A 21,074-nucleotide genomic window follows, 5' to 3' on the forward strand; every position below is an offset into this window, starting at 1 on the left:
AGGAAGACAAGAGACGCCGCCCTCCAGGGATTCCAGGGGGCGGCCTGAAGCAAGAGGCTCACCAGGGATAAGCTTTAGCAAAGAGGAAGTGAGATAGTATAATGAACTTTTCTGCAATACTAATGATAATAATAGCACCAGCTTTAATTTACTGTCTACTTATTGTAAGCCAGCTTGGTGCACTAAGAATGTCCCAGCCTCTACACAAGATCATACTAGCCTGGTCCTCATCTGATAAGTAAGGCAGGGTAAGTGACCTGCCCAAGGTCAGACAACAAGTCAGCAGCAGAGACCGCACCTGAACTCAGGTCCACCCGATTCTGAGCCTGGACTTGTAACCAAAGCCATCCTGCTCCATTAATGTTACACTTTCATTTAAAAGAAGCAACACTAGGCTTCTGAGGTCAGGGACTGTGTCCATTCTGCTTTCTACTGATTCCCCGGCGCCCAGCTGATCCATAAATGTGTTGGATGAACAGAAAACACCTACATTGCTACAGTTAGTGCCGCTTCAAACAGTTACCCACTTAAAGTGGTCATCTGTTGTTTCTGCCCAACATCCGTCCCCTCTTTTCTTTTAGGAAACCACCCCACTCTTGGTCAACATGGCTTAGGTGGGGCTGACCGCACTCTTACCTTCAGGAGTGGGCAGTGGATATGAGTCTGGCCAGTTTGCGTCAGTGACTGGTTTGAGGATGGCTCCATGACCCAGTCTGGATCAATGGGAATTTAAGTTCATAACTTCTGCTGCATAAAACAGATGCTCTCTTTCCCCCGGGTTGATAAGCTGACAGAATATAAGACTGGAGTTGCTGGCAGCCATTTTATCCCAAATTGGGATAAAGCCAATTCTATGAATAAAGCCAAGGCTGTGAATAAAGCCAACAAAAGGAAAGCAGGACTGAGAGATGGAGAGATTTCTACAGAGAAAAACAATTTTGTAACTATTGAGGTAACTGGTGTTAACTAAACTTACTGTGGTAATCATCTTGTAACATATACATATGTCAAGGCACCGTGCTGTACCTGTTAGTGCTCTATGTCAATTGTATCTCAGGAAAACTGGGGTGGGGGGAGGACAAATAAAAGAGAGATGGAGAGACTGCTAGTTACATCATAAAACCACCCAGAACAAGGACCACACCTGGAATTTTCAGTTACATGAATCAACAGATTCCAGTTTGGTTTTTTTTAAGCCAGTTTGAGTTGGGTGCTGACTGCTTGCAGCCCAGAGTCCTGACACATCATCTAAGTAGAGACGGGACCGAGCAACTGGATTTCATAACCACCACAGTGAAGAGAGCAGCAGCATACTTGCAGTTATACTCCACTATCTGTGAGAAGTCCGAATTTACTGAGAAAGGGAAAAAAGACAAAAAAGACAAAGTGCCTACTGCCTCTAAAATTCTATGCAGGGCTGTATCATTTCTTTCACTAACTCAACCATATACCAAGAAGACAATTTAGGTGTCCCTAACTCACCACCTGAAACAGATGGTTTCTAAGCACTATCACTAAAAGCTTCACAAGAGAAGATGAGGCTCAATGGGAGTCGTTTCTAAGTTTTCGTTTCAGCTGGGCTTGTCCATCAAAGGTCTTGCCTGTACCCAGCCATGTGACACTGTAAGGTGATGCTGTTCATGTGCCCATCAAGAGGCAATTTCACGCCTGACTGCTAACGTACTAGTTGTTCTTGCTCTAGTGATGATACTGAAAACTGAAGTGAAAGAGACCGCACCAGAAGTACAGCAGGATGTGCTGGTAGAACAGAGTGCTCCAAAGGTGGGGAAAAAGGGGAGCGGGGCTGTCAGGAGGTGGTGCCGGCTTTTTATTTCCCTTTCATGTCAACTGGATGCGCCTGTCAGAGTTTCTGGGGAGTCCCAAATGAACTAAATTTTCCTTTTCAGGAGTCACCCACAGATCAAAGGATTCTTGGGAAGACAAAAAGCAAAGATCACAAACTCATGGCCCAAGGCAAATCTAGTCAAAGGAAAGGCGTCGTTTTCTATCGTGTACATATGTTAACAAAAACTAAAAGTGGGAAGAGTTTTTGTGGTAGATAGTTATATTAACTAGTCCCCTAATTTGTTCACGCTTCTCTGTGTTCAAGCATTTGGGTATCTGACTCTGGGTGAGGCCATATGAATTGCATTGGTCAATGAGACAATAACAAACATGACCTAGGCAGAGACTTCAAAAGCACTTGGGCGTTGGGACTTGCCTTTTGCTGCTCTCATAACTCTGGTAAGGTCCACCCAGGGCTAACGTGCTGGAAGATGAGACACATAATCCAGACACACACACACACACACACACACACACACACACACACACACACAACCAGAAGTGGAGCTGCCTCGCTGACAGGAGTTAACCTCAGACAGGTACACGAGCCCACTCACGCCCAGCTCAACTGTCACTCTGCAAGATGGTGAGCTAAATAAATCTTGGTTGTCTTAAACCAAAGTTTTGGGGGTTTTTTGGTAGCAAAAACTGATAGAGCCCACATAAAAATACATAATCGCAATTTGGGGGGAAAAATCCCTAAAGACTCTGCAACACCAGGACCACATTCCTACACGGCAACAAGCAGCTGACCCGGGCAGAGGCTCTCGCTTTTAGCCCAGCTACAGCTTAACATTTTCCAATTCGTCACCATCATCTCATCCACGCTAGGGTCACGTTCAGTTGCCATATGTCGTCTCAGTTGGGTGGTGGTATATTTATGGCAAAGAAGAAAGTGAAATACTATATTCCACATACTCCAGTTACTATGAAAAGTGAAAAACAAAGTACAACCACTTTGGAAAATGGTCATTATCTACTAAGGCTGAACATACACATATCTTGTAACCTAGCAATTCCACTCCTAAGCAAATACCCAAGAAGAGTGTGTACATATGTTCCAAAAGATGTACAAAATGTTCACAGCAGCACTATTCCTGACAGCCCCAAACTGGCTATTAACAAACTAGTTATCAGTAATGCCCATCAGGGCTTCCCTGGTGGCGCAGTGGTTGAGAGTCTGCCTGCGGATGCAGGGGACGCGGGTTCGTGCCCCAGTCCGGGAAGATCCCACATGCCGTGGAGCGGCTGGGCCTGTGAGCCATGGCCGCTGAGCTTGTGCGTCCGGAGCCTGTGCTCCACAACGGGAGAGGCCACAACAGTGAGAGGCCCGCGTACAGCATAAATAAATAAATAAATAATAATGCCCATCAACAGAATTAGTAAGATGTGGCATATTCATAGGGATAAATATCATACATAATGCTGTGCACAAGAACCCAAAAGTATGTGTTGTACGATTCTACTTATATAGTTCAAAATCAGATAAAATTAAAATAAGACGTTAGAAGTCAGGTGAGTGGTTACCCTTGGGCGGAATGGCACACATACGGGTTCTGTAAAGCTGGTAATGCTGTTCTGTAACCTGGGTGCTGTTTACATTGATGTGTACACTCTTGGAAATACATCAAGATGTACATTTATGGTTGGTACACTTCAATAGAGAGGTTGCCTTTTTGTTTTAGTTTTTAAAAAGTGGGGAAACAAGACCAAGAGGAGGGCTGTGCTTCAAGAAAAAATGGTTGAGTATTTTTCTTTAGGGGTATTGTGAAGACAATCTCTACACCATTATGTTTACTACTTAATGTGACAAAAAGAACGGTAGCCGTTATGAAACAAATTATTACAAAAGTATGGCTGGAATCTGAAGACACAACGCCTGATGAACTAGGGAAAGAAGGATCAAATGAGTAACATGTAGCCTACTTCACTCATTTGCATTTCCTCCCTGCCCTCTGTGGGCTTTGGGACTTACAACCCCTGAAATACCTTTTCTATAAAGGCTGCCATCATTTCTCAGACTGAAGATACTGGGTGGGTCCCTTAAAGCAATTACTTTCCTAAACCTCATCTGTCATATGGGGCTAATGCTGTCCACTGGTGAGGGCCATTGGGAGAACTGAAGAAGACAACGTCTCTAAACCCTGACAAGACAATACCCAGGAGACAAACAAGTAAGCACGCAATGAATTATGATTACTTTATTTTTTATTTGTAGCAGTGTTACTGATGATTGCTAAGTACAAAAAACAAAAAAACAAAACCACTAGCGGTGCCCCAAAGTGTGGATGCTCCTCACGGTAGCCTAGAGCCTAGCAGAGCCTAATGTGGTGATTCCAAAGGGAGCAGAAGGGATCAAGGGCATATACTCCAGGGCAGGCTTTTTCTAACTATAAATGAAACAGATTCTGAAGTCCCTTGGATCCTCCAGCAGGCAGGCCGCTTCCATTTTTAGGATACTTCAGTTAGGGCTCCACTATTTTTGGTATCAATGCCTGTGCCTCAGGAATGTTAGGACTAGAAAGACTAGGGAATCCAGGCTTCAAACCAAAATAAGCTGTACAGCTAGAACAATGTCTCAAACTCACCTGATCATCCCAATCACCAGGTTTCTGGGCCCCTCCTCTGGAAACTGATGCAGCAGGGCTGGGAAGGGCCAGAACCTATATTTTAATAAGGCTTAATGTGACTGTTACAGCAAGTCAAGTTTAGGGAACTCCTACCTGGTGAAATTTAAAGTCCAACAGATCTGAATCCAAATTCAATCCCAAGAACTTGCAGCTGGGTAACCCTGGGCAAATTACAGAAAACCTGCATTTCCTCATTTGTAAAATGAGACTGACAATACCTACCTCCCAGGATTGTTGTGACTCCTGAATACAATGCCACATTCAGTGCGGAGGATTTGCGAGGCCCCAAATGTGCCTTTGTCCTAATAATCCACATTCCTGTTTCTCTTTACCCCCAAAGCTGGTCTTGCCTCAGCCTACAAGTTTACTTTTATGGGGATAACTTGTATGTAGATCTGGACTAGCCTGAATGACTTATCAGGTGCTAAGTCACCTTCCCAAGGCATTGACAAATTTAATTTTTACATGTCAGACTTCTTCAGTGATGACCATGACGCCAATATGAATTTTCATATATAAGAATTAACACATTAAATGAGAACGCTTATAACACACACACACACAAAGTTGACATCTAACCTTAGAGATAGGCAGAGCACAGAACCAGAAACTCTGTGAAATCTTATAGCTACTAATGTTATTTGAATATAACTACATATTATGTTGAATAAGCCATTTCTTCTGGAAACAGCTTAGCAATTACACAATTACTCCCTATTGAGAAACCATAGACGCTGCCTTTGAGCCCAATTTAAGTCACTAAAACCTGCTGCCTTTTTCCAACTCTTAAACATGAATGTGTTTCAGGTGATCTTGATTGTGACAACTTCGTGAAAGGGGCTTTTTTTTTTTTTTTTTTTTTTTTTTTTTTTTTTTTAAAGAGAGGGTTCCTAGCTTACTCCAGATTCTGGAAGGGATTCATGCCCCACAAAATGTGCACTATGATTAGCATGGAGGTTCTTATCAAAAGTTTTTTTTCTGCTTTAACTGAAGTAATACATGAACAGTTAGAAAAACTTGAACTGTACAAACACTATATAGAGAAAAGTTAAAATTCCTTCCTATCCACGTCGTGAGTTCTCCTCCACAAAGGCAACCTTGTTAAAAGTTTAGGAACCCTTCTAGATCAGGATTTCTCGGTCTCATACTTGCTGACATTTTAGACCAGATAATTTTTTGTGGGTGCTGTCCCGTGCATTGTAGAATGTTCATGAGCATTCCTGGCCTCTACCCACCAGACGCCTGCAGCGAACACACCCCCGCCCCAATTGTGGCATCTAAAAATGTCTGCAGACACTGCCAAAACGGGGGACAAAATCGCCCCCAGCTGGGAACCACACCTTCCAGACATACTCAATGCACGCACAAACACAGCGGTGTGTACCTCTACTCATTTCCCCACCCCCACACTGGTGGCACACAGTTACTTTCCAACTCATTAGGCCATTTGTACCGGGGCGACGGCCAGCCCGTGCCTCGGCGGGAGGCGACGGCCACTCACCAGGTCCCGGATGAGCTGATCCACCAGCTGCTCCCCGCCGCCGGCAGCCTCGCGGGCCGGAGGGGAGCGGGAACGGCTCGCCGCCTCCTGCCTCTCGGCCCGGGTCGCCCGCGCTGCCGGGGGCCGCCCCGCGCCCTCCAAAAGGCCCTGGGCCAGCGCCAGGTACCCCGAGGCCTGCTGCTCGCCGCGCCCAGGGACCACCTCGGGCCGCCACGGCCGTCGCTCGGCAGCCTCGGGCCGCCGCCGCTTCCTCAGCGCCTGGGCCTGCGCCAGCTCCTCCTGCCAGTGCCGGCGGAACTCGTCCAGACTGTGGTCGGCCATCGCCGCCGCTCCCGGCCAGCCGCGTCCCCGTCGGCCCACCAGGTGCCACGGGACGGTCCCTCCGCGGGAAATGTCCGCCGCCACCGGAAACTGCCGCCGCTGCCGCGCTCGGGTTCCGGGTGGCCTGCCCGGCCCCGCCCCGCCCCCAGTGCTCCCTTCCGGCTGTCCCTGGCGCTGTGGCTTGCGGCAACCCAGGCCGAGGTCTGTGCCCTGCCCCCACCCCCAGCTTCTCAACTTTACGCTTGTGGCTTTTGCCAAGCGCAGACTGTGCGCCAAGCCCTGTTTTTTCATTCAAACATGCATTGAGCAACTACTATGTCAGATGCTGAGAATTCAGTATTTGAATCTGCAGCAACAAAAATAATCTCTTCCCTCTTGGGGTTTGCATTCAAGTGAGGGGGTGGGAAGGAGGAGGCGTTCAACAAACGAATATGAACGTTTGAATCCGTGGGAGGCGTTATGAAGAAGCTAAAACAAGGTAAGGTAATAAAACAAGGCGAGGGACGGGGATGGGAGAATTACTTTTAGAAGGATGGTCAGAGAATGGACTGTCTGATATGTCATGTGAACTAAAAGCTAAATGAGGAGAGAAACCAGCCATGGGAAGATCAGATCTCAGAAGAGATCTTTCCAGAAGGAACTGCAAGTGAGAGGGCTATGAGATTGGAAAGAAAGAGGCATACAATAGCATACCAAATTCTAAGGGCTTTGTATCTGTTGTTCGCTCCTCAGGGACTTTTATCCCCACCTTGACCTGGTTAACTCTTACACATCTTTCATATCTCAGTTCTCCTCCCAAACCCCGCCCCCGCAAATCAGGTCTCCCTGCTATTCATTCTTAACAGCATCCCATACTTATAGCACAGAACACAATTTGTAATTTTATATCTGTATGATGTCTTACTAACATCTCCCTTCCCTACTGGACTGTCAGTTCTTAGCTTGGAGGCCAGTGATTAATAGGAGCTCAATAAATATTTACTTAATAACAACCCTTAAAGTGAGAACTACTGTCTCCACTTTACAGATAAATAGCCACAGATCACGCAGCTGGTAATTTGCAGACCCAGGATTCTAATCCTCTTTCTTACTCCATACCTGACCTATTAATTATCAGAATCATAGAGCCCACACATCTAAACCAGCTAGGAAGCACTTGGCGGCACCTCTGGTTACTATGCGTGTGTGTGTGTGTGTGTGTGTGTGTGTGTGTCTATTTTCAAATTCAGTGATATCACCAGCATGGTTGTTGACAGCCTGGGTGCCAGAGTTGGATCTAGGTGGGAATCCCAGCACCTTCATTTACTCACATCCTTTCTTCCAGCAATTCCACTTCTAGGAATTTATCCAAGAGAAGAAAATTGAGGAGTTCAAAGAATACCTTCAAGGAGGTTTACTGAAGCGTTGTTTATAGTGCTAAATATCAGAAGCGATCTAAGTAGTTGACAATAGGGCGTTGGTTAATTAAGTTATGCTCCATTAGAATGTAAGAAAGATCCTAACTGGCTTGTCAGCTTCATGAGAGCAGAGACCTGATCTATTTGTTCTTTGCTATGTCTTCAGTGCTCAGAACAGTGTCTGGCACATAGTACTACAAATAATGAATGAGTAAATGAAAAACTGTGCAGCTATTGAAAAACTGTGCAACTATTAAATTACATTGGAGAAGAAAACTTAACTATGTGAAAGTTATTCACAATATAGCAAAGGCAGGATACATAACTGTAGGTACGACATGATCCCAGTGGTGTCTCTTAAAGAGAGTGTATGCATTAAGAAGAATATACACCCAAATCTTACCAAAAGAGATCTCTAGAGAGAACAGAATTATGGGTGTTTTAGTGTTCTTTTTCTTTATCTGTATATTATAATTTGCTACAATAAATGTTGTCCCAGCCTGAGTTCCTCCAGAAAGCAGAGCCCGAGACCTAGGCTTGCAGGCAGCTAGTTATTTGTAGGAGTGATTCCAGAGAAGAAGCGTGGGGGACTGAGAATACTGAAACAGGGAAGGAGGGACAGCTAATCCAAACAGCATTCTTGAGCTGGTCCTGTTCTGGGCAACTTACACTCAATCTCACTGGGACCTTCTAAGGAGCCTTGAAGATTGTCCTCCCAAGAAGTAAGAGCTGGAAGGCAACATTTATCCACTGGCTCATCCTCCGTTAGAGAAAGGTTAAACCATGGGTTTTACATAATCTTTCACTTCCAGGTTGAATATAAGTAAACAGATTCCCATGGATGTCCCACACCAAGGCAGTGGAGAGACGCTGGGGCAAAAAGCAAGAGATACTCTACACAGCTAACAGGAGGGACTGTCAGGCACAAGTCAGTTGGTACAGCCAGGGCTAAAGTAAATGGCAAATCAAGAGGATGTAGTGTAGGGCATTAGAAGTGCCCAATAAGTATTTTTAGTTATAAAGATCAAATGAGCTATTTTCCCCCAAAACACTCAGCTAACATCCCACTTCATTCTAGATGCTTTCCATATGAATTCCAAAGATCAAACTTGTTTTTATTTATCTGCTTGTGGGTCAGAAGGCAAATAAGGCTCTTATGGAGCATCTAATACTTGAAAAGCAAACTAGAAAAAGTTTTAAATGCCTAATTTTGATGATCAAAAAGTCAGTTTCCTCTTGCCCCTTTGAAAGAATTTTAAGTGGCTGAGGGGGCAGGCTAATGGGGCAATTAGTCACCCAGGGAAAATGAAGAAAGGGGAGAAAAATGCTAAGAGGAAGGGAAATACTGTCCTTTTCTCAGTATTACCTACCATTCACTAAGAATATCATGTTGATTTTATATCTTGCCAATAAAATAGCAAATTCCTGGGCCTCCATATCCTCAAATGAAAAATAAAGGTAAAGGGCTTCCCTGGTAACGCAGTGGTTAAGAATCCTCCTGCCAATGCAGGGGACACGGGTTCGAGCCCCGGTCCGGGGAGATCCCACATGCTGCGGAGCCACTAAGCCCATGCGCCACAACTACTGAGCCTGCGCTCTAGAGCCCGCGACCCACAACTACTGAGCCCGCGTGCCACAACTACTGAAGCCCGCGCGCCTAGAGCCCGCGCTCTGCAACAAGAAAAGGCACCGCAATGAGAAGCCCGCGCACCGCAACGAAGAGTAGCCCCCGCTCACCGCAACTGGAGAAAGACCACACGCAGCAACGAAGACCCAACACAGCCAAAAGTAAATAAGTAAAATAAATAAATTTATTAAAAAAACAATAAAGGTAAAGATATCTTCCCTTCAGAGTAAGGCTGGTAAGATGCCATAAGATGTGCCATATGCTAGCATCCATGAGGCACAGAGCAGGCGTTCTGTGAATAACCGTTATGATGCACATTAATACGGTCTTGGCAGTTAGATTATGTCTAACCTATCCTCCGTACGTCTAGTGTTCCATGAGCCCCACCTTTTCCCCTATCAACAGTGTTCCTTGCAAGTCCAATCCATTAGAGATCTTTGGTTGCAAGCAACAGATATCAGATCTCGATACCTCAAGCATAAAGTAATCGAACTCGGAGAAATAAAGGAAAAGAGGAATGCCTAGGCCCTTGGAATGCCCAGAACCAGATCAGATTCAGAGATGTCATTATAGGAAATCCTGAACCATCCATTTTGGTTACATTCACCACCTGTCTTCCACATTCTGGGATTCAAAATCCCAGAGCAGGAGCTCTCAGAGTGTGGCCCTTGGACCAGCATCACCTGGGGACTCCTTAGGAATGCAATCCCTCAGGCCAGACTACTGAATAAGATACTCTGATGCAACCCTAGCAACCCGTGCTTTAACAGTCCCTCCAGGTGACTCTGATGCACAATCCAGTTTGAGAACCACCATCCCAGAGGATCACTGGAATGGCCTAGTTTGGGTCACATTCCAGGCCCTGACTAAGGAGCGGGGTCTACAGTGGGGTGGATTTCCAGGACCGTATGAAGTGAGGCAGCAGAGTTCCCCAAAACAGCAGAAGGGGGAAGGGATACTGGACCAGGCTAAAACATCTGCAAGGCTGTCATAGGAAGGAGGCTTTGGGAAGTCAGTCTTAGTACTTCCCATGCCTGCACACCTCCTCTGCCCATGGTCGAGATGTTGTACGCTCCCCTCCAAACCCCAGCTCTGCCAGAGCCCCAGAAAGATGGCTGAAAAATGGCCATCACCCTTCCGCCAAGTACCTCCTGCCTCACACCTCCTCCTCAGACCACTCATATGTTGGACTACAAGGGTTCAAGAACTTCTTCACTGCAGAGTCAGGGAGGTCTCAAAAAAGTAGTTACAGCGGGAGACAGGAGCAAAGATGCTCTCATGTACAAGGTAAGAGGGTTTATCAGTTTCCATGGCCGCTGTAAAAAATTCCTAACACACAAACAAACTAAGTGACTTAAAAACAACACGCAATTATTCTTTTACAGTTCTAGAAGCCAGACGTCCAAGATCCATTGCGTGGGGCTGAAATCAAGGTGCTGGCAGGGCCCTGCTTCCTCAGCGCCTTGAGAGGAGAATCTGTTTTCTTACCTTTTCCAGCTTCTAGAACGTACACTCCTTGCGTTCCTTGGCTCGTGACTCCATCTTCAAAGCCGGCAGGGTAGCGTCTTCCTTCCGCCATCACACTGCCTTCCGTCTCTGTGTTCAGATCTCCCTCTGCCTCCGTCTTATAAGGATTCCTGTGATTACATAAGGCCCACCTGGGGAATCCAGGCTCCTCCTCTCCCCATCTCAAGATCCTTAATTTACTCTTTTTTTTTTTTTTTTTTGGCCACTGCGCAGCATGCAGGATCTTAGTTCCCCAACCAGGGATGGAACCTGTGCCCCTGCAGTGGAAGCGAAGAGTCTTAACCACTGGCCCCCCAGGGAAGTCCCTCAAGACCCTTAATTTAGTCACATCAGCAAAACCCTTTTTGCCATCTAAGGTGGCATTCCAAGGTGCCAGAGATTAGGACCTGGCTACCTTTGGGGGCCATTGTTGGGCCTACCACAGAAGGCCTTCAGCGACCACAGAGCCAAATGCCTTCAGGTGACTCCACGAAATCAAAATGAGGCAAGGAGAGCAGGTGTGGACAGCGGCAAATGGAGTGTGGACGCCCATCTAGAGGGGAAACCGAAACTCGGCTCCAGCCGCCGTTGGATCTTAATCGGAATCTTCCAAATCCCAGTATCTTGATTTTTAATGACTAGCAACAAATTTTGATTTTTAAAGAATAAAGATTTCTATTAAAAGTGTAAATTGCATTCAGTAGCCTCCAAACCCCAAAGGTAGTTCATTCTTGAGCAATCCATCAATTAGGACAAAGCTCCCTTCCACTTACCATTAAGATACCTCTTTAGCTCTTGTGAGCAGGATTGAGAAACGACACCTCATTTGGGGCCACTAATGAGTGAAGGACACCAGGAGACTAACATGAAACTAACAGAAAGAAATAATTGTGACTTCAAAGTACAGTGTTTAGAAACATTAACAGAAACATCAGAATTTTACAAGCAGCCATTTCGCATATCAACATGACCCTGGTGTATTCGTTGCTATAGGCATTATTGCCCTTTGTTGCTGTTTTATGCCTTCATAAATAGCAAAATATAAAATTCCTTGGGGAACAACTCTGGTCTTAAAGAAAAACTATCTATAGCAAGAAACAATTTGCTTGTTCTTGAGAATTCTCCCATCAATAATTCCATTTTTAAAAATGTTGCACAGACGGAATTCAGTGTCAGCTGCCAGTTACAGACTTAATCACTTAAAAGGAGGTTGTCCCATATGGACACCAGTCCCCATATCTGTTTCTCTCTCCTCAGTCTCCTCTTGTTTTTATTGAAGCCCTCACCCCTTTCATCTCCCCAGCCCGGTTCCAAAACCACCCCCTCCGTAGGTGTTACTCTCCCCAGGGTTCTATCCCTGGGTCCCTGTTATTTGTCTTGAAAGTTCAGCTCCACCTGAGGCTCATCAGAGACGCTCTGTTAATGGAGGTGGCCATGGTTTGGGGGCTCTCACTCCTGCTTAGACTCTGAGACTCCAGGAGCTGATTTCCTTGCCTGCCTACTTAAGAAGCAACACACCAAGGCAAGCTTGGGTTTTTCCTGGAGCCGTCCCCGTCTGGGTTCACAGGAACAGATTCTTGTTAGCATGACTTTGACCCTGACTCCGTTAAGACAGGAACGCTGACATCGTTTCTTCAATTCCAAATCCTCCCTCCCAACTTGTTTCTCTGCAACCCCGACCAAGTGTTTCCTATCTCAGCAAATGACGCCGCTGTCCTGACGTTGCAGCCAAGAAGCTGGTTGTCCCTCTCCCCTTCCTCTCACATCAGCAAGTCCTGACAATTCTACCTTCACAATATATCTTGAATCTGTCTGCTTCTCTCCACCGCCCCTGCCACCATCCTGGTCCAAGTAGGGTTGCCAGATAAAATACTGATGCCCAGTTAAATTGGAATTTCAGATAGACAATGATTTATTTTTTTTTTAGTGTAAGCATGCCTAAGCAAAATTTGAATTTCAGATAAGCAAAGAATAAAGTTTTAGTATAAATATGTCCTATGCAATCTGTGGGACATACTTATATTTAAAAAAAATTATTTGCTTATCTGAAATTCCAGTTTAACTAGGTGCCCTTTGTTTTTATTTGTTAAATCTGACAGCCCAAAGCCCAAGGCATCATCATCACACCTGGAGTATCTCCTCACTGGTCTCCCTACCTCCACTCTAGCTCCTGGCAATGAATAAAAACCGACAGAGAGCTTTTGAAAAAGTGAATCATGGATTTCCCTGGCGGTCCAGTGCTTAAGACTCCATACTTCCAATGCAGGGGGCATGGGTTTGATACCTGGTTGGAGAACTAAGATCCCCCATGCCCTGCAGTGAGGCCAAAAAAAATAAAAAGTGAATCAGATCAGCACACTCCCCTGTTGAAAACACCTCAAGGTGCCTCACCTGTTCTTGAAATAACAAATCCATTTTTAAAAACAGCTTTATTGAGATAAAATTCACATACTGTACAATTCACGCATTTAAAATGCACAATTCGGGAATTCCCTGGTGGTCCAATGGTTAGGACTCGGTGCTTTCACTGATGGGGCCCAGGTTCCGTCCCTGATCAGGGAACTAAGATCCCACAAGCTGAGTGGCGTGGCCAAAAAATAATAATAAAATAAAGTAAGTGCACAATTTGATGGCTTTTAGAATATTCACAGATGCACGTAACCATCACCACATTTTAGAACATCACCACCCAAAAAAAATACCCCACTCCCTTTAACCATCACCCCTAATCCTCTCCTGGGCAACCACAATTCTGTTTTCTGTATAGATTTCTCTATTCTGCACAGTTCATAGGAATGGAATATGATATATGGTCACATGCGACTGGCTTCTTTCACTTAGCATAGTGTTTTAAAGGTTCATTCATGTTGTAGCATGTGTCAGTACTCATTCGTTTTTATGGCTGAATAACATTCCATTGTATGAATGGAACACATTTTGATTATCCATTCATCCACTGATGGGCATTTGGGTTGTTTCCACCTTTTGGCTCTTATGAATAACACTGTTATGAACATTCATGGATAGGTTTTTATGTAGTTGTGCTTTTATTTCTCTGGGGTATATACTGAAGAGTGGAATTGCTGGATTACATCATTTTTAATCATGCTGAATCATTTGAGGAACTGCCACACGATTTTTTCAAATTGGCTGTGTCACTTTACATCCCCACCAGCAGTGTATGAGGGTCCAATGTATATCTTACACCTTCCCATTCAAACCTATCTGCGGTCTGAAGAAGCAAGCCGTTTTCTACCTTTGGGGGCCTTTGCACACACTTCTGTTGTGCTAAAGTACTCTTCCCACGTCATTCCTCAGTGCAGCTGACCCTATCCACCCTTTAGTTCTCGGCTTACGTGGGCCCTCCTCAGACAAGCCATCCCTAAGTGCCTCATCTAAGTAATGCACCCACACACCATTTTCTCCATCACTGAAACTGACCCTTACCTTAACAGTTAACTTGTTTTCATTATTATTTACTTGCTTGTGTGTCTCCCGCATTAGAATGTAGCCTCCCTGAGGGTGGGACCATCTCTGTCTTGTTCACCCTTGTGTTCTCAGCTTGGTTCCTAGGATGTGCTAGACAATTGTTAGTTAGTTGGTTGGTTGGTTGGTTGGATGAATGAATGAATGATGAAATGAATGAATCCATGGGTGATGAAGCTAAGAGAAGGAAGAAGGTGTTTCTGAGGTTTGTGACCACACATAGTAGATGCTCAATAAATATCTGTGTCACTGATGAGGCTGCAAGAAATAAAGATATGCACAACTACACACACACACACACACACACACACAAAACGTAAGAGAAAGATGAATTCACTCCTTTAAGAAAGAAGTGAGGGATGTCATTGAAAGTCATAAATCTCAACGTGAGTGCTCATATAGGAGATAGAAAGCGTTGCTTGGTCTATTCCACTTTGCAATCTGCTGAAGACATGCATCTCCTCTCCTCTCTGTTTTATAGAAAAATCACTCTGAGCACTTTGGTGCACTGAGCACTTTGGAACTCTAATTACATGTGACACACAAATGGAAAGAAAAATAGGAAATCAAACAATTGAGCCAATAAGTTGCAATTTATATGGGCACTTAATAGCAGAAAAATGCCCTAAGCCACTCAGAATTTCCTCAAAGCACTTTGCAGATGGACATCACAGGAGCTGTCGTGAGAATGAAGTCGAGAATGTCTAAAATGTGCCTGAGTTCCTTGGTGACATGTCAGTGCTGTGAATCTTAATGTCCATTTTCACAATATTTCTCCAAGGTCAATGCCACGTAAGACTTTCTGAAGTCTGTCTCTAGCTCACCTCTGTAGTCTGATTTCTCAACACTGTCCCTCAGTCTCTAAGCTCTAATCATCTCAATCTCTTAGAGCTTTCCGCCCCATCGTGCTCCTATCCACTCTCACCTGCATCTGCCTAACTCCTACCAGGTTTCATTTTAGAGGTCACCTCCTCCAAGAACCCTTCCTTTCCTTTTTCCTTCTCCAGGCTGAGTTAGATTCTGTATTAGTTAAGATTCTTAGGTTGACTTCTGATTCTACATGTAAAAAGCTTTGAAGTTTCCACTCTGTCCTAACAACAAGTGAAAAGCTGAACAGACTGAAAAACCATCAACTCTTCTCGGATCCATAAGACAGGTGAAGATAGAGCAAACCACTGCCCCCAAGATTGGTGAAACAGGTGAATACAGGAAGTCCAGCTTACTGAAGCAGAGGCTCACAAGCAGAACAGTGCTGGGGAAGGGAAATCGGAGCTGTAGTTGATGAATTGCCTGAGGTTCAGTGTGCACAAGTCTGAGAGTTAAAAGCTCCAGGGGATCCAGTCACGGTGGGGCTCCACACTTTTCTGAGGTTTTCCTACAGAAGCTGCACCAAGGTGTCACAGTAAATATCAGAGAAAAGTCCCCTCATAGTTCCGGCAGGGAGACAGGAAATGAACCATTTTGAAATACACCAGAGTATTCTGTTCTTCTTAACCAGTCCCCTCATAGTTCCGGCAGGGAAACAGGAAATGAACCATTTTGAAATACACCAGAGTATTCTGTTCTTCTTAACCAGGAGAAACTAGTTAACCAGAGGGTAACCTGCTAGGGTATTTTCAGAACCTAACTGACTTGGAGGAAGGGAAATGTCCAAATCCAGCAGCTCCAGCCTCCACATGGGAGAAGGGAAAAAAAGAGAAAGGATGTAAATTACTAATATCAGAAATGAAAGAAGGGATAGCACTACAGATCCCATGGACGTTAAAAGGATAATAAAAGAATATTATAAACAACTCTATGCCCACAAATTTGATAACTTGGATGAGAACCCACACAAGAAGAAATAGATGATCTGAATAGGCTTACATCTACTGAAGAAATTGAATCAGTAGTTAATAACCTTCTAAAACAGAAAGCACCAGGCCCAGATGGGTTCACTAGTGACTTCTATCAAGCATTTAAGGAATAAATTACACAAATTCTCCACAATCTATTTCAGAGGACAGAAGCAGAGGGAATACTTCCTAACTCATTCTATGAGGCCTGCATTACCCTAGTACCCTAACAAAGACATGATCAGAAAACTACAGACTAATATCTCTCATGAAGATAGATGAACATAGATGCAAATAGTCTTAGCAAAATATTAGCAAATCAAATCCACCAATGAATAAAAAGAATTACATACCATGACTGTGATATTGTGACTTTTAAGAAAGACATATCAATATAATTGGTCATTCGGATGACCAAATATATTTCTCACACGTACTTGGTTTTCCCCTTTGGTTCGTGGCTCACAGCTCCTGAAACCTTTGGAATTTCCTAAGTTTAGAGAATGGACAAGTTACCTTTTGTTATGCTAATGAGGTGACTTTTGGAAGGCACCTAAGGATGGGCTGGTTGCCCATAGAACCAACCATGTGATTAGAGGGTTGGAACTTTCAGTCCTACCCCCCTGACCTCTAGGTTAGGGAGACGGTCTGGATATTTGATTCGATCACCAATGGCCAATGATTTCACCAATCATGACTATGCAATTAAGCCTCCATAAAAATCCAAAAGGATGGGGTTTGGAGAGCTTCTGGATTGGTGAACATGTGGAGATGTGGGGAGAGTGATGAGCCTGGAGAGGGCACACTCTCTCCCCTCGTACCTTGCCCTATGCATCTCTTCCATCTGGCTGGTCCTGAGTTATATCCTTTCGTAATAAACCAGTAACATGTTTCTGAGTTCTGTGAGCCACTCTAGCAAATTAATCAAACCTGAGGAGGAGGTCGTGGGAACCTCTGATTTAAAGCCCAGTGGGTCAGAAGTACAGGTAACAACCCAGGCTTTCGACTGGCATCTGAACTAAGGTGGGGGGCAGCCTTGTAGGACTGAACCCTTAACCTGTAGACTCTGATGCTCTCTCCAGGTAGAGAGCATGAGAGTTGACTTGAATCGCAGGACACCCTGCTGGTGTCTGGATAATTGCTTGTTGGTGGAGGGAACCCTCCCCACCAATGTTAGAACTGGATCCAGGAACCCAAAAGAATGACCAAGTAGGATTTATCCCAGCTATGCAAGGCTGGTTCAATACTCAAAAGTCAATTAAGGCAATTCATCACATCAGCAGGCTAAAAAAGAAAAATCTAATGATTATGTCAATAGATGCAGAAAAGGCATTCGACAAAATCCAGCACCCATTCATGATAAAACCTCTCAGTAAAATAAGAAAAGAGGGGAACTTCCTCAAGTTGATAAAGAATATCTACCAAAAGAACCTATAGCTAACATCATACTTAATGGTGAGAAACTAGAAGCTTTCCAACTAAGATTAGGAACAAGGCAAAGATATCCCCTCTTACCACTCCTTTTCATCATACTGGAAAATTCTTAGGTTGACAGAAACAGAAACCCAACTTAAAATGACTTTAGCTAAAAAGAGAATCTATTTTTGCTCTGGGAAGTTCAAGGGTAAAGTAAACTCAGGCTTCTGATCTCTCTTACTCCCCCGCCTTCCTCCCCCACCTTCCTCCTTCTCTCTCTCTTTCTTCCTCCTTCTCTCTCCCTCTTTTTCTCTGTTGGGCTCACTTTCTTCTACTGCAGTTGGGGATAAGCATTCCTGGAACATCAGGTGGCATAAAGGAAAGAGAATTAACTTAACACATGTACTACAATCCCTGACTCCATCTAGTATGGAATCTGGGGACAACTGGTAGGCAGAGTGTTGAGGAAAGAAGAAGCCCAAAGACGTTGGCTGCTGTTCTAACATATCCAGGAGCTAGCTCTGTGATCTTGGGCAAGTCACCTGACCTCTATCATTCCCACTTTCCTCATCAGCAAAATATAAAAAATAACCTAGGCCATCAGTTTTCACACTTTAACGAGCATCAGAAACACAGGGGGTGGGACCCTATGCCACAGTGCCTGACTGACTGGTCTAGTTAAACCTGGAGAATTTGCACTGCCAATAAATTTTCAGACGATCCTATTGCTGCTGGTCCAGGGACACACACTTCGAGATGATTTCTGGGGACTTTCCAAATCTGAGATTCTATGGATCTAAAAGCCATGGGAATAAGCAAAGGAAAAGATTAAGAACGATAAAAGGTTTTTAGATTTGGAATCATGATTGTATGAGGGTGTTTTGTTGCTGTTGATTTGATTTTTTTTTTACTGTGCTAAAATATATATAACATTAGGACTTCCCTGGTGGCGCAGTGGTTAAGAATCCGCCTGCCATTGTAGGGGACACAGGTTCGATCCCTGGTCCGGGAAGATCCCACATGCCGAGGAACATCTAAGCCTGGGCGCCACAACTACTGAGCCTGCATGCTGCAACTACTGAAGTCCGTGCGCCTAGAGCCCATGCTCCACAACAAGAGAAGCCACCTCAATGAGAAGCCCACGCACCGCAACGAAGAGTAGCCCCAGCTCGCAGCAAGTAGATAAAGCCTGCGCGCGGCAACGAAGACCCAAAACAGGCAAAAAAAAAAAAAAAAAAAAAAAATATATATATATATATATATATATGACATAAAATTTACCATCTTAACCATTTTTTTTTGGCTGAGCCACATGGCTTGCAGGATCTTAATTTCCTGACTGGGGACCTCAGGCCCCAGCAGTGAGAGTGCCGAGTCCTAACCACTGGGCCGCCAGGGAACTCCCCCATCTTAGCCATTTTTAAGTGTACAGTTTAGTGACATTAAGTACAATCACACTGTTGTAACCATGACCACCATGCGTCTTCAGAACTTTTTCATCATCCCCAAATGAAACTCTGTATCCATGAAACACTAAATACCCATCTCCCCTCCCCCCAGCCCCTGGCAACCACCATTCTACTGTCTGCCTCTGTGGGTCTGACTACTCTAGAAACCTCATATAAGTGGAATCGTACAGTACTTGTCCTTTTGTGTCTGGCTTATTTCACTTAGCATGTTTTCAAGACTCATTCACTTTGCAGCATGTATCAGAATTTCCTTCCTCTTCAAGGCTGAATAATAGTTCTTTGTATGGATAGAGCACATTTTGCTTACCCATTCAGCCATCCATCCATAGTATAGCTGTCTTTACTATGTGTCAGGGCTTTCATTTCAACAAAGGTGGAAGATTTAACATGGTTATTGTAGGGTTTCCCAGGAAGCCAATCTGAGATGGAGATTAGCATACAGGGGGTTGTTAAGGACACCCTTGGGATTGCCACCTAGGGAAGGGAGGAGAAAGAAGCAGGACCTGGCACAGGGAGAAGTTGAACTATGATGTGGTCCCCATGACAGACAGCTCTGTATCTTAGTCATTTTCCCTCTGTTTATGTCTGTGTCCAAATTTTCCTCCTCTTACGAGGACATCAGTCATTGGATTTGGACACACCCTAATCCTGTATGACCTTGTCTTAACTAGTTTACATGTGCAAAGACTCTATCTTCAAATAAGGTCACATTCACAGCTTCCAGATGGAGACAAACTTTGGAGGACACTATTCAACCCAGTACACATGTGATATCTGGAGATGTGGCAGCCATCTTGCAGCCATGAGGCAATAAACCTGAGGACCAAAACCAAAATACTGAGGACTGTGGAGCAGAAGCAAAGACATAGCCTGATTCTTAATGAAATAATTGTACCACAAACCTAACCCTGAGCTTGTCTTCCTCCACACCAGGGGTTGACATACATTTTCTATAAAGGGCAAGATAATAATATTTTACCATTTGCAGGCCATATGATTTCTGTTGCAACTATTCAGCTCTGCTGTTGCAGCAGAAATGCAGCCAGAAATAATATGTAAATGAATGAGCATGACTGTATTCCAATAAAATTATTACAAAAACAGGCAGCAGACCGATTGGCTCACATACCATAGTTTGCCAATTTCTGCTCTGGACTCATTGTCAAGTAAATAGTAAAAACTCTTATGATTTAAGCCTCTACCAAATGTATACCACCTGCTATATCTAGGACAGGGTTTCCCACACTTGGCACTATTGACGTTTCGGGCTAAATAATTCTTTGCTGTCTGTGCATTGTAGGCTGTTAAGTAGAATCCCAAGCTTCTACCCATTAGATGCTGGTAGCACCCTTCAGTTTTGACAACCAGAAAACATCTCCAGACTTTGCCAAATATCTCCTGGGGAGCAAAACTGTCCTTAGTTGAGAACCACTGATCTAGAGTAAATAGCTAGAAATGTAATCAGCAGGTCATAGGGCATGTGAATTTCCAATTTTTCCAGGTCTGCCAAATTGTTCTCTAGTATTTATCCTCTCATCAGTATAATTTCAAGTCTAGTGATTCACTTGTTTAAAGTAAGCTCAGTTGCCTACAATAAAGTGATTATTGCCTGAGCAAAGGACGATATGTCTGAATTTTCACAGCAGGAGTACAAGTTTAAATTTATATTTTATTGGTTTTTTGCCTGCGTTGGGAATTCGTTGCTGCGTGTGGGCTTTCTCTAGTTGAGGCGAGCGGGGGCTACTCTTTGTTGCGGTGCACGGGCTTCTCATTGCGGTGGCTTCTCTTTGTTGCGGAGCACAGGTTCTAGGCATGTGGGCTTCAGTAGCTGTGGCCCGCGGGCTCAATAGTTGTGGCTCATGGGCTCTAGAGCGCAGGCTCAGCAGTCGTGGCACACGGACTTAGTTGCTCTGCCACATGTGGGATCTTCCTGGACCAGGGCTCCAGCCCATGTCCCCTGCATTGGCAAGCAGATTCTTAACCACACCACTAGGGAAGCCCCATGGGAGTACAAGTTTAATCAGCCCTAACTCCTGTGACT

The 21,074-nt window shown here is 44.5% G+C and overlaps 1 protein-coding gene across 1 annotated transcript in view; it reads right to left on the reverse strand.

Moving 5' to 3' along the window:
- The window catches only part of FBXW8 (F-box and WD repeat domain containing 8), a 114,461-nt gene extending 108,123 nt beyond the window's left edge, over positions 1–6,338 (reverse strand). The window contains exon 1 of the mRNA XM_060028099.2: positions 5,977–6,338. Within this exon, the coding sequence (XP_059884082.1) occupies positions 5,977–6,297 (321 nt within the window). The 5' untranslated portion in view covers positions 6,298–6,338. The remainder of the gene's footprint in view (positions 1–5,976) is intronic.
- Positions 6,339–21,074: the final 14,736 nt, after the last annotated feature.

This window comes from Delphinus delphis, chromosome 13 (genome assembly GCF_949987515.2).
Source record: "Delphinus delphis chromosome 13, mDelDel1.2, whole genome shotgun sequence".
In the NCBI taxonomy this organism is placed as follows: Eukaryota; Metazoa; Chordata; class Mammalia; order Artiodactyla; family Delphinidae; genus Delphinus; species Delphinus delphis.